Source organism: Peromyscus maniculatus, chromosome 2 (assembly GCF_049852395.1).
Source record: "Peromyscus maniculatus bairdii isolate BWxNUB_F1_BW_parent chromosome 2, HU_Pman_BW_mat_3.1, whole genome shotgun sequence".
Taxonomy (NCBI): Eukaryota; Metazoa; Chordata; class Mammalia; order Rodentia; family Cricetidae; genus Peromyscus; species Peromyscus maniculatus.
The window spans coordinates 150,430,826-150,443,416 of record NC_134853.1 but is presented as its reverse complement, the minus strand read 5'-3'; the positions used below and the strand labels follow the sequence as shown (position 1 = coordinate 150,443,416).

Genomic DNA, 12,591 nt, shown 5'->3' with positions numbered 1-12,591 from the left:
AATGTTTGAAAATAGATTAGAGTAAGGGTTCTTCTAAGGGCTTTCTTTTTATTACCGTGTCTTCATTTATTTCAGCACCATTTGTAGTGGCTTGCAACCTACTAGCAGTGTTGACTTGGGCAAGTTACTCTTTCTTATCCAAGTATTAATCAGTCCTGACCCAACCTAGCATCTAGGATCCTATGTTCAGGGTATTTCTTGAATTTAAATGTCTTCAATTACAAGATCAGATGATTCCTGCCTTTCTTGGGGGTGGTTATTGAAAGGTATGAGATAATGTAGATAAGACTCCTAACATGGACTCTGACACAGAAAACAGTGCCCAGTGCGAGTATCAGCTGCTTCCCCCTTTCCTTGCTCTGTTCCATGTGTTTGCACTTATTCTAGGTGTGGCCCCTGCTTGAATAAGATTTCTGTTGCACTCTTCTTTCATTGTGTCAACGTTGAATTGAAAGAGTAAACTTCTCTATGATAGAGACCTTGTTTGTTTTGTGTACTGTGGCATCTTTGGCACTTAGCCTTGGGCCTCTACTAAATGCCTGATGAGTATTTGATGGATGAATGAATATGCTTGAATAAATTTAGAGGGTGCCTTTGAAGTTTGTAGATATCAGATGTACTCAGGTGAAATTAAGTCATTAAAAATTTTTTTTTATTTGGCCAGTTAGATGGCTCAGTGGCTAAGGGTACCTGGTGCCAAGTCTGACCTGAGTTTAATTCTCAGAAGCCATGAGGTGAAAGGAGAGAACTGATTCCAATAAGTTACCCCCTGACGTTCACAATAAAACATAAAATGAGCCAGGTGTGGTGGCACTTGGGAGGTAGAGGCAGCCTGATCTCTGAGTTAGAGGCCAGCCTGGTCTATGTAGTGAGTTCTAGGACAGCCAGAGCTACACAGTGAGTTCCTGTCTCAAACAACCCCAGACTTTTATTAAGGGGCTGAGGAGATGAGTCTGTCAGAAAAAGGCCTGTTGTCCTACAAGCCTGAGGATCAGAGTTCAGATCCTCAGCACCCATGTAAAAAGCTGAGCTCAGTGTCAAATGTCTGTAATCCTTAGCACTGAGGAGGCAGAGCTAGTCAGATCCCTGGAACTCATCATCGAACAGCCAGCTAAACCAAATTAGTGAACTCCAGGTTCAGTGAGACACCTTTTCTCAAAAACATGAAGTGGAGAGTGATTGATGGAGACACTTGAAGTTGACCTCTGGCCTCCCCCATACACGTACACACACACCCTCACATATGTACACCACACATGCAAACACTCAACAACTAGTATATGCAGACCCTGCTCTATGCATTGGGTGTGCAGTGCTCAGAAAGACTCAGGGGCTGTATGGTTGGTTCAGTGGTTAAGAGTACTTGCTTCACTTACAGAGCACCCACACTGGAGGGACTCACAACTGCCTGTAACTTCAGCTCCAGGAGATCTGACACCCTCCCTGGTCTCCAGGCACCTACACACACATGTATATTGACACATACATAGATCAAAAATAAAACGAATCTGTTAAAAAAAAGACTCAAGATCTTATCCTCATGAAATCTTGTGTTTTAGATAGAGAGGGGTATGGAAGAAGGGCAGCAAACACGTCAACAAGGTCAGAAGTGTTGTAGGGTTGAGAGGCTATCGTTGGAAATGCTACTTTAGTTGGAGTGCCTGGGAGGCCTCGCTCAGAGACTTGACATCTGAACTGGAACAGAGACTGGAGTACTAACTAATACTGGAGCTTTGACATCAAAAGGCTCTAGCCATCAAGTTTCAAATATATCAGTGAGTTTGTGGCCTGCCTTCTCCCCTAAAGTGAACCAACATTGGCTTTCTAGATTTCCCCTAGAGCATTTCTCTGATTTCTCACCCCAGTATAATGGTTTCACTTCCTACTTTCAAAACTGCTGAGCATTCAAAATCATATTTCTCAGAAGAAAATTATTTTGAAGAGCTAAAATCCAATGCCTCTGAAAGAGGATATATTTTGGTATTGCATCATGAAACCTAAGGACATGTTTTGTGTGATCATTTTGACTGTATACTTGTTCCTGCTGTTATCAACTCTGATAGCAAATGATCAGAATTCTGTGTTTGTTCTTCCTAATGGAGAAGTCTTCGTGCTACAAAATAAGAGGAAGAAAAACAAAAGAGATTTTTGGAACTTCCTAATTTAATCATCTCTAGGGTATGGGATTCCTGAAAATCTTGCATTTTTGATTGACACTGTGAAAGGACAGTACCAGATAAGTCCCTCTTTTAGGAAGCATGAAGGTGTATTTGCTTCTGAGCCTTGAATTTCATTTTGGTGTATTTCATTACATGGCCTTGGCGGATACTATTTTAAGCTAGTCTTTCATGACTTAAGGCATTAATAATTTATCCAGGATGTATAGGTAAAATATTTTCGTGCTTTAATGTAAGGTTTTCTGTTTAATGGATTGGAATTCTGTTGGTGATTAAATTCAAATATATTAGTCTTTTGAGGTTTAGGGGTTTGGCCTCCAGCAATGTGTTTTGCTTATAATAGCCGCCCCCTCCTTCTTTTTAATAGGGACATCATGACAACAGAGAAGAGTGTAGTGGTTGAAGCTGAGAATTCTCAGCACCATCAACAGAAGGAAGAAGGTGAGGGAGCCACAAACTCAGGACAAGAAACTCAGCTGGAAGAAGCGTCCCAACCGGCAGCTGAGGGCAGTCATCAGTGTGAGCAGAAGCTGAAAGCATCCAATGGGGACACTCCGACACATGAAGACTTGACTAAGAACAAGGAACGGACGTCAGAAAGCAGAGGCCTGTCACGACTGCTCTCCTCATTCCTCAAAAGGCCTAAGTCTCAGGTTTCTGAAGAAGAAGGCAGAGAAGTAGAGTCAGATAAAGAAAAAGGTGAAGGCGGTCAGAAGGAGATAGAATTTGGAACCAGCCTTGATGAAGACGTCATTTTAAAGGCTCCTATTGCAGCTCCTGAACCTGAACTCAAAACAGACCCGTCTCTGGATCTTCATTCATTAAGCAGTATAGAAACACAGGTAAGGCGGTCGACTGTGGGGGAGAGTCTAATGAAGATACATTGTATGCAGTATTATAGAAGAATATTTGGTATTATTTCTTATGAGCCAGTTGATTTAGGCATTGATGGTGATAAATAACCTTAAGAGTTTCTGCTCTAAAGAAATTAATCAGTTGAAACCTGACTTTAAAAAAATATACTCTATAAATCAAGGAAATGAAAGAAAACCATCAAATGAGTTTATTCAGTCCATATATTATCTTGATGTAACAATGGAACAAATTTGTTTTAAGGAGGGAGCAAGAAAGAAGTGAGGTGGTTTCAAGTTCATTTTGGTGGAATTAGGGGTGGGTGGCCCTTTCGTAAAAATCTTCATTAATCCATGTGATGGATCAGGCCATCCCAGGGTATGTGATAGATCTGAGCTATGCCTGCCTTGTTTGGGCTATATGCTCTAGGGAGCACATTACTGCAATGTTAATTCCATCCAAAAAATTTTAAATTTTTTATTACATTTATTTATTTGTGTGCATGTGTACACATGCATGTTCTAGAGTGTATCACAGTGTGCATATGGAGACCAGAGGACAACTTTGGGGAGTCAGTCTCTTTTTTTCCACAGCATGACCTTTAGGAATCAAGGAGTCAGGTCACCAGGCCTGGCAGCATCTCAAAAATAAGCCATCTCATTGGCCCCTTTTGTAGTATTTATTCGTGCAGGGCTTTAACTTTGTCACAGTATAATTAAACATAAACTGTTATTTTGTCCAAAATACATGCAAAAGTCCTACTAGTATAACTCAAACTGTTTTCTAGGAATCTTACTGGGTTTCAGCCTTACTGCTTACAAAGTAGGAGCTGTGTTCAGTTTACTTCTGTAGCTTTGAACATTATCTGGATTGTTACAGTTTAAGTCCTGTGTGTGCCTCTGTGAAAGTCTAAAGTTTGGGGTATATAGTTTTGTTAGGCTTTTCTAAAATTATTACATGTATTTCTAGAACTCTTACTTGTATATTTAGAATGCCAAAGGCTGACTTTAGCATGAAATCATAATAGGTACTTGCTGTTAGTGAAACAATATTAAAAACATGACCCAGGGTTGGATAGGTGACTCCGTGGGTAAAAAGACGACCTAATTCAAATCCCTAAAACCCTCATGAAAAGCCTAATATGGTAGCACAAATCTATAATCTCAGCATTCCTCTGGAAAGATAAGGGGTGGAGCCAGGAGACTCACCTGGAAGCTTGTGGGTCAGTTAGACTGAATAGTGCAGTGCAGAAAAGAGAGACCCAGCCTCCAGTAAGGTAGAAGTCAGGAACCAACTCCTTAAATGTGCACTCACATGCACATAACATACGTGAATCATGCACACACACACACAAACAATAAAACCAAGATTCACTATAGAGTAGTTGTCTCGGGGTTTCTAGTGCTGTAAAGAGACAGACACCATGACCACGACAGCTCTTATAAAGGAAGGCATTTAATTGTGGTGGCTCACTTACAGTTCAGAGGTTCAGTCCATTATCACCATGGTGGGACATGGCAGAGTGCAAGCAGAGGAAGTGGTCTAAGATACTGGGAGGTATCATGAGCATATATAAGACCTCATAGCCTGCCTCCACAATGACACACTTTCTCCAACAAGGCCACACCCATTCCAACAAGGCCACACTTCTTAATAGTGCCACTCCCTTTGGGGGCTGTTTTCTTTCAAACTACCACAGTAGTTATGAATGAGATCTATGGAATCAAAGTAGGGGCTACAAATCACAGAAGAATAACAGGCCCTCATGCTTGCATGGCAAATTTTACTGACTGATCCATCTCCCCAGCCTTATCTATGAGGCTTTGTGTGTTTGTTATTATCATTATTATTTATAATAATAAACAGTTATTGTTTTTAAGAGAAGTGTAGACTTGCCTAGCCTAGAACTTGTTACGTAGACCAGGCTAGCCTCTAGCTCACAGAGATACACCTGCTTAAGCCAGGTTCTAGGATAGATGTCCCTTGGAAAGTTAAAAACTGTAAACGGTGGCCCGTGAGATGGCTCAGAGGTAAAGTGCTTGCTGCTGCAAACATGGTGACCACCCACGTGCAGGTGGAAGGAGCAGCACTCGGGGCTGACATGAGACACAGTCCAGAGGGACAGGACCAATAGGATAGCTCAGAAGGCCTCCCTGAGGCTGCAAGAGATGGTTGTGGAAGGCTACGTACAAGCCTGTCAGCCACTCCCTAAATCTAATACAGCAGGCAAGCAACTCAATCTTTTTTCTTTTTCTTTTTCTTTTAATAAATGTCAATCATGTATTGTTTTGGAAGGAACGAATTCATAGAATTTAGTTAAAACTCTCAATAGATTTATTGTGTTGAAAGAAAGAAAACAGTCCAGTGTGGCCTCTAATCCCAGCACTCAGTAGAATGAGGCAGGAAGGAGAACTACAGGTTTGAGACTAGTTAGCTGTCTTAAAAAAACAAAACAAAACAGTAAGAAAATATATGCTAAAATATTCTATGACTTCCTGTGTAACACTGGGTGACTTAATGATTGCCGGAGGAGGCCATCTTCAGTCTTCCCTCCTCCTTCACCCATGTTTGGATGTAGCAAAGTAGGGAGCAGTGGAGCCACAGTCTCTAGCCTGGTTACCTTCTTTTCTTAACACAGATATGTAGAGGGTGTAAGGCCTCAAGAGCCTCTTTTAGCTGTTTATAAAATTTAATGCCTGTGACAAATCATCTTATTCAAAGTTCACAAGGCTACCTTTCTAAAGTGGAGGATGATGAGATAGAGGCAACAAACATTTGATGACCATATATCTCATATAATGTTACAGTCAGAAGAATATATTCTATAATGCCAAGAGCAGTAGACTGGTGTCCCACAGTCACTTACTGGTTTGATAGGCTTCTACCTGAAAAAAATTAAGAATAGTCAAGTCTGAACATCTTTGAGGAAATCATAATACCTGTTAGGAATGAGTTAATATAACTCAACTTATTTTTGTTTTAATAATTTCTCTCTGTTCATATTTTTATTGGTGGGGTTACTACTTACTGTAGGTAGGAATGTGTATAGCCTGTTTTGTGAATGCCTTTTCACTGACGTGGTGTCGTGGATGTGCAGCCAGCTCAGGAAGAACACCGAGAGGATCCGGATTCTGAAACAAAGGAAGGAGAAGGGATTGAAGAGTGCTCCAGGGCAGGCGCGAAGGAGGAGCCCGAGTCAAAAGCAGAAAGAGAGCCCGAGGCTTCGCAGAAGCCCATCCGGAGACATAGAGACATGCACTGCAAGGTCTCCTTGTTGGATGACACAGTCTTTGAGTGTGTGGTGGAGGTGAGTGCTTTTGAATCTCAGAGCCAGAGCCTACAATCGCTTCATGTGGGGTGTGGGGCTGCTAAAGACAAGACCCACTCTCAGGACCATTCTGTGGACGGAAATGAAGTGGTAGGAAAATTGTCAGTCTTATTTTTTCCTCCCTGAATCTGTCAAGATCTTGAGACTTAAGCGTGTGGTTACTTTTATAACTATAGAATCATTTTGTTTATAAATATTATATATATATATATCCTCTCTGTGACCAGATTTCCCAGGGTAGGCTGAATTTCTGGTACTAGGTCCAGCTATCCCTATAATTATGTTTGAAAACAAAATTACCCAGTGTCTTGGGGTAAAAGCACCTGCACTTCAGTCCCGAGTTCAGATTCTTAGAACCCACACAAAGCTGGCTGCATTAGCCACTGTAATCCCTGTCCTCCTGCAGCAAGGTGGGTACAGAGACAGGAGAATTCCTTCAAATGTGGGCAGAGACAAAACGAGAGATGTTTTCAATAAGGTACAAGGCAAGGGACTGACACCTGAGGTGACTTCTGTCCTCCATGTGCATGCCATGCAGCTCACACACACACTCATGTATGTACATGTTACACACACACACACACACACACACACACACACACACACACACACACAGAGATCAAAGAATCAGTAATTGAATCAGGATTTAATAAATGTCAGTTATTCAACTTTTTTCTTTGTTCCTTCAGAACAAACTGAAGCATCTGTTAACTGTTGCTTTAACTGGAAGAGTAGTTGCCAGTTGTGCTGTGGTTGCTATAGACACAGTTATTGCAAGTACTAATAGCTTTTATGGATAAACATTTTTTGTACATATTTTGTACAAATATAAATGTACAAATATAAATGTATTCAACCACAAGCATCTAAAATATTATCTACAGAATATATAGTTCAATTTTTTTTGTTTGTTTTTTGTTTTTCAGGGCAGGGTTCTGTATAGTCCTGGCCATCCTGGAATTTTCTTTGTAGACTGGATTGGCCTTGAACTCACAGAGATCCACTTGCCTTTGCCTCCTAAGTGCTGGGATTAAAGGCATGTGCCACCACTGCCCGACTCTTGCACGAAATCTAAATGGTCTTATAATAAAAACCCAGAGCCAGATATTGGGGAAAATGCTGAAAGATCAGAGAGACAAAGAACAAGCCACAGCCTCTTCACACCTCGCCAACTCCATGAGTCCTTATTGGTGAAATTTTTGGGGTTGGAATGGCTACCCACTACAAGTCCTCTGCCTGAATGCTTCTGAGTCCTTAACTGAAAGGACCTAGTCCCTGTCTCCTCATGCCTTATATGCCTTTCTCCATCCAGCAATTTCACTTCCTTCCTAGTGCTGGGATTAATGGTGTGTGTGCTTCCCAAATTCTAGTAGCAAAGGCATGAGATCTCAAGTGCTGGGATTAAAGGCATGTGACTCCCAAGTGCTAGGATTAAAGGTATGTGCCACCACTGCCTGATCTCTATGTTTAACTCTGTGGCTGGCTCTGTCCTCTGATCTTCAGGCAAGTTTTATTAGAGTACCACAAAATATGACCACACCTGACTATATTTTTAATTTTGTAGTTGTGTTGTTGCTGTTGTTGAGATGGGAGTCATGTAACTCAGTCTCCTGCCTCCTTTACCCAAGTACAAGGATTATGGGCATGTGCCACTGTGCCTGAATCAAACATGTTATTTCTATGGTAAAAACATAATATTCGTTCTATTATGGGTAAATGAAGGTTGTAAACAGCCAGAAATTTTCAACAAATGAGCTTTAGTGATAAACTTTTTGATTTTTTGAACTCCTGGATTTGGGAATTATGAGTGAAAGGGTTAAGGACTTGTACTTGAATTCTCAAATTATTGACCCTCATTGACCTTAGAGTGAAATCAGAAAAAAAAGGTTAAATTAAACACTGTTATATATGTAAATTAATACTAAATGAACAATTATGCAAATGACTAGTAGTCATTTAAAATAATCCATTAAGATGAGGGTGTGTCAAATATGTATGTACTAAAAAGATCTGTACAGCTAGGACATAACTCAATATAGTGCATGTTCCTAACACACAGAAGGCTCCGAGTTTAGTAATTTGTGATTTTTGAAGTATTTTTTTATGTATTTCTCAAAAGGCATTAACATGTTTCTGTTTTTTTAGTAAATGGATATAAAACTTCTTATTTTACAGTTGAGCTATTGTTAATTGAATGACACAGTTGATTAGCTGGTTAATGAAGGAGCCAGGTTGTTGTTTTAACTTTAATTCACAGCCTATAAATTAGGGCATGCTTCCTTATAAGTAAGAGTTTACCCAGCTTTAGAAGTGGTTTGACTTTGTAAAGAAAATGATTTGTAACACGACTGAATAGCTCTTACAACAGTTAGTGTCTACAGGCTGTCTGTTTCCTACTTCTCAGAAAGAGGTTGTAGACAGTTCAGGTATAGCTCATTCACATTGATACTTACTTTGTAAATGATTTCCACAGCCACAGTTATCATGTTTTGACAGGTTGAGTTAGTAATTTAGTTGACCATGGTAACTGGTTCAGGAAATTATGAGAACGAGACCGAGAATGGATGAATGTGCTTAGTTGGGTGTGGCAGTCCATGTGCTTAAGAATCAAAGGCAGAACTAGGCGGTGGTGGTGGTGGTGGTGGTGGTGGTAGTGGTGGTGGTGGTGGTGGTGGTGGTGGTGGTGGTGCACGCCTTTAATCCCAGCACTCGGGAGGCAGAGGTAGGTGGATCTCTGTGAGTTCCTGGTCTACAAAGTGAGTTCTAGGACAGCCAGAGCTATATATCCTGTCTAAAAAACCAACACCCGCCCCCTCAAAAAAAAATCTAAGGCAGGAAGATCACATAATGAGACCCTGGTTTGGCGGTGCGGTTTTTTTGGATGGAGATGGAGAAAGAGGGGAGGTGGGATTTTACTTAGCATTGTGGCTATTTCCAAAGTGCCATAGTATGTTGCAATTATAAGCTGACGTATGGAGGAAGAGAGGGGTTTTATAAATCATGTTCTGTTTAGACTGTAGCCATCTGATAATGTACTAGTTACCAAAGGTAAAAAAGGAAATTGGAAAAGAACACTTTTTGAAAAATTTGGTGGTGAATACAAGAATAAGAAGCCTTAACTAATATATTTGTATGTCTTCACAGAAACATGCTAAGGGACAGGATTTGCTTAAGCGAGTTTGTGAGCACCTCAATCTGTTGGAAGAAGACTACTTTGGTTTAGCTATTTGGGATAGTGCAACCTCTAAGGTAAGAACACAGCCTAGTATAAACAGCTGGCAATTTCAGTTCTTGTGCTGGTTACAATGTTTGTACCTGCCTGTCTCATGCTGGTAACAATGTTTGTACCTGCCTGGTCTCATGTTGGTAACAATGTTTGTACCTGCCTGGTCTCATGCTAATAACATTATTTGTACCTGCCTGGTCTCATGTTGGTAACAATGTTTGTCCTTGCCTGGTCTCATGTTGGTAACAATGTTTGTCCTTGCCTGGTCTCATGTTGGTAACAATGTTTGTCCTTGCATGTCTCATGTTGGTAACAATGTTTGTCCTTGCCTGGTCTCATGTTGGTAACAATGTTTGTACCTGCCTGGTCTCATGTTGGTAACAATGTTTGTACCTGCCTGGTTTCATGCTGATAACATTATTTGTACCTGCCTGGTCTCATGTTGGTAACAATGTTTGTACCTGCCTCTCCAAGACACTCACTAGTGAATGTAGTCCCTCATCAGATTTTCCTTCTAGAATTTACTTTTTTTTTTTTTTTTTTTTCAAGACAGGGTTTCTCTGTGTAGCTTTGCGCCTTTCCTGGAACTCACTTCGTAGCCCTGGCTGGCCTCAAACTCACAGAGATCTGCCTGCCTCTGCCTCCTGAGTGCTGGGATTAAAGGCGTGCGCCATCACCGCCCGGCTTACTTTTTTTTTTTTTTTTTTTAAAGAGAGAGCATTACTAATGTGTTTTTTTTCATCATCAAGAGAAAATACCTACTGTGCTTATTCCTATAATTTTAATGATAAAAAAATTCGAAGTCCAGGAAGATCATCCCGTATCAAGGTGGAAAGGTTAAGACACCTGAACCTTATCCTTTACTGCCTGACTGTAGACAGAGACTCTAATTGAGAACGAATACTGCTTTATTTTAAACCCTTCAGTGGCTGCTGGTGGTGGTGGTGGTGGTGGTGGTGGTGCACGCCTTTCATCCCAGCACGCAGGACACAGAGGCAGGTCTCGGTGAGTTCGAGGGCAGCCTGGTCTACAGAGTTCTAAGACAGCCAAAGCTGTACAGTAAAACCCTGTCTTGAAAAACAAAACACAACAACAACAAATTTAAACCCTTCAGTGGCTTCTATTTGTCTAGAGCTTAATGAAGCCCAGCTCTCTTAGCACAGAGTACTGTCTCCATGTACTGACCCTTTCAGTACCTTTCAGTTTTGCCTCTCCTCTATAATTACCTCTGCTCAGGTTATACTGAGCTACACACAGCAACTCTTATACTTTTGTGCCCACTTAATTTCTGTCATTTCTCCTTTGTCTGGCTGATTCATATTTCAAGACTCAGACTCCCCAGATACCTGGAGAAACATTTCCTAAAGTTCCAGCTTCAGCATAGCACTGCCATAGTCATTCATACCCAAGGCAAGCAAATTTTTGTTCACTGACCATCTCTCTCATTAGTGACCGCTCCTTAAGTGTTATTTTTAGTCTTTTTCATAACCACAATGCCATCCACATGGAATCATTGCTCAAACATTTATTGGTTACATAATATAGTGAGAATTGAATTTTTTTTTTAATGTAGTGTTAGTTTATGTGCGTTGGTGTTTTACCTGCATGTATAGCTGTGTGAGGGTGTCAGAAGTCCTGGAACTGGAGTTACAGACAGTAACTGGTTGCTGGGAATTGAACCTCTGTCCTCTGGAAGATCAACCAGTGCTCTTAACAGCTGAGCCATCTCTCCAGCCCTGCGAATTGAATGTTTTAAATTGAACATAGACGTATACACACTGCTGTTATCATCACTAGAAGGTCTTGGCTCTGCTTGGTGGGGTTTTTGGCCCCGGTCTTTAAACTGCTTGTGGGATCTCTAGAAGGAAGAGTTGGGAAGTCTCTTCAAACAGTGGAGAATATGGAGCCCTCTGCTGTGAGAGCAGACACCGCTCCAACAGGGGAGAAAGTTGCCATTAGTAAGCATTTTGGGTTGCACATAAGCTGAGGGTTTTCAGAGGTCCCTGCAGACTCAGCATTGGTGTTTGAATTCCCTTGCCTTTGGACCAAGTGAGAGGCCAAGGAAAACCATGCAGACACTTCCTTTATGACAGGGCTCAAACAATTATGTGCTCTGTGTGTGTGTGTGTGTGTGTGTGTGTGTGTGTGTGTGTGTGTGTTGGGGATTAAACCTGGGAACCTTGCACATGCAAGCATGTATTCTATCACTGAGTTTCATCCAAAGTGAATATGTATCTTATAGTTTTAAATAGTTTAGTAGTAATGTAAATAAATGAGGTATAGTGGTATATACCTTAATCCCAGCCCTTAGAAGACAGAGGCAGATAGAGCTCTGATTTCATAGCTAGCCTGGTATACATATCGAGTTCCAGACCATTCATTTAGAGTTACATAATGGGACCCTATCTCAATAATAATAATAATAATAATAATAATAATAATAATAATAATAGAAATTTAGCAGTTTTTATCTTTAAACATCTCTCACAGAGGCCTATGAAGGATTGTTAGTAGTGAAACTTTTTCTAAAGTGCCAGTATGTCACAGGGGACATTGCAGGTTGAAGGGGACTGCTGTAGTGATTGATGTATAGACTTTTTTTTTCCCCAAGACAAGTTCTCTCTGTGTAGTTTTGGTCCCTGTCCTGGAATTCACTCTGTAGACCAGGCTGTCCTCGAACTCACAGGGATCTGCCTGGCTCTGCCTCCTGAGTGCTGGGATTAAAGTCGTGCGCCACCGCCCGGCCTGATGTATAGACTCATAAGTGGGGTGGAAGAACGTAGAAGGGGGAGACATTCGAGCGGGCAAGATATATTCTTTTCAGTAGACATTAACTGGGCAATGAACTGTGCACAGAGGCTGTGCTGACAGAAATTTTGAACAAGACAAAGTTAGAGGAGAAAATAAGATTTGGATGATGTCACTTACTCCTGGTCCTAGATCTTTACTAATCTTTCCCTAATACTATAAATAGCACACACTTATTTCACATTTGCTGTTTACAAACA

The 12,591-nt window shown here is 41.0% G+C and overlaps 1 protein-coding gene across 45 annotated transcripts in view; it reads left to right on the top strand.

The window, feature by feature from the left end:
• The window catches only part of Epb41 (erythrocyte membrane protein band 4.1), a 163,101-nt gene that overhangs the window by 71,477 nt on the left and 79,033 nt on the right, over positions 1-12,591 (top strand). For 31 of the 45 annotated variants that reach the window (XM_015994452.3, XM_015994464.3, XM_076565275.1 and 28 more), the window contains exons 2-4: positions 2,545-3,019; positions 6,127-6,336; positions 9,502-9,606. In XM_015994452.3, coding sequence (XP_015849938.2) covers positions 2,552-3,019; positions 6,127-6,336; positions 9,502-9,606 — 783 coding nt within the window. In that variant the 5' untranslated portion in view covers positions 2,545-2,551. The remainder of the gene's footprint in view (positions 1-2,544; positions 3,020-6,126; positions 6,337-9,501; positions 9,607-12,591) is intronic. The other 14 variants (XM_076565264.1, XM_076565267.1, XM_076565269.1 and 11 more) reach the window with 1 other exon arrangement.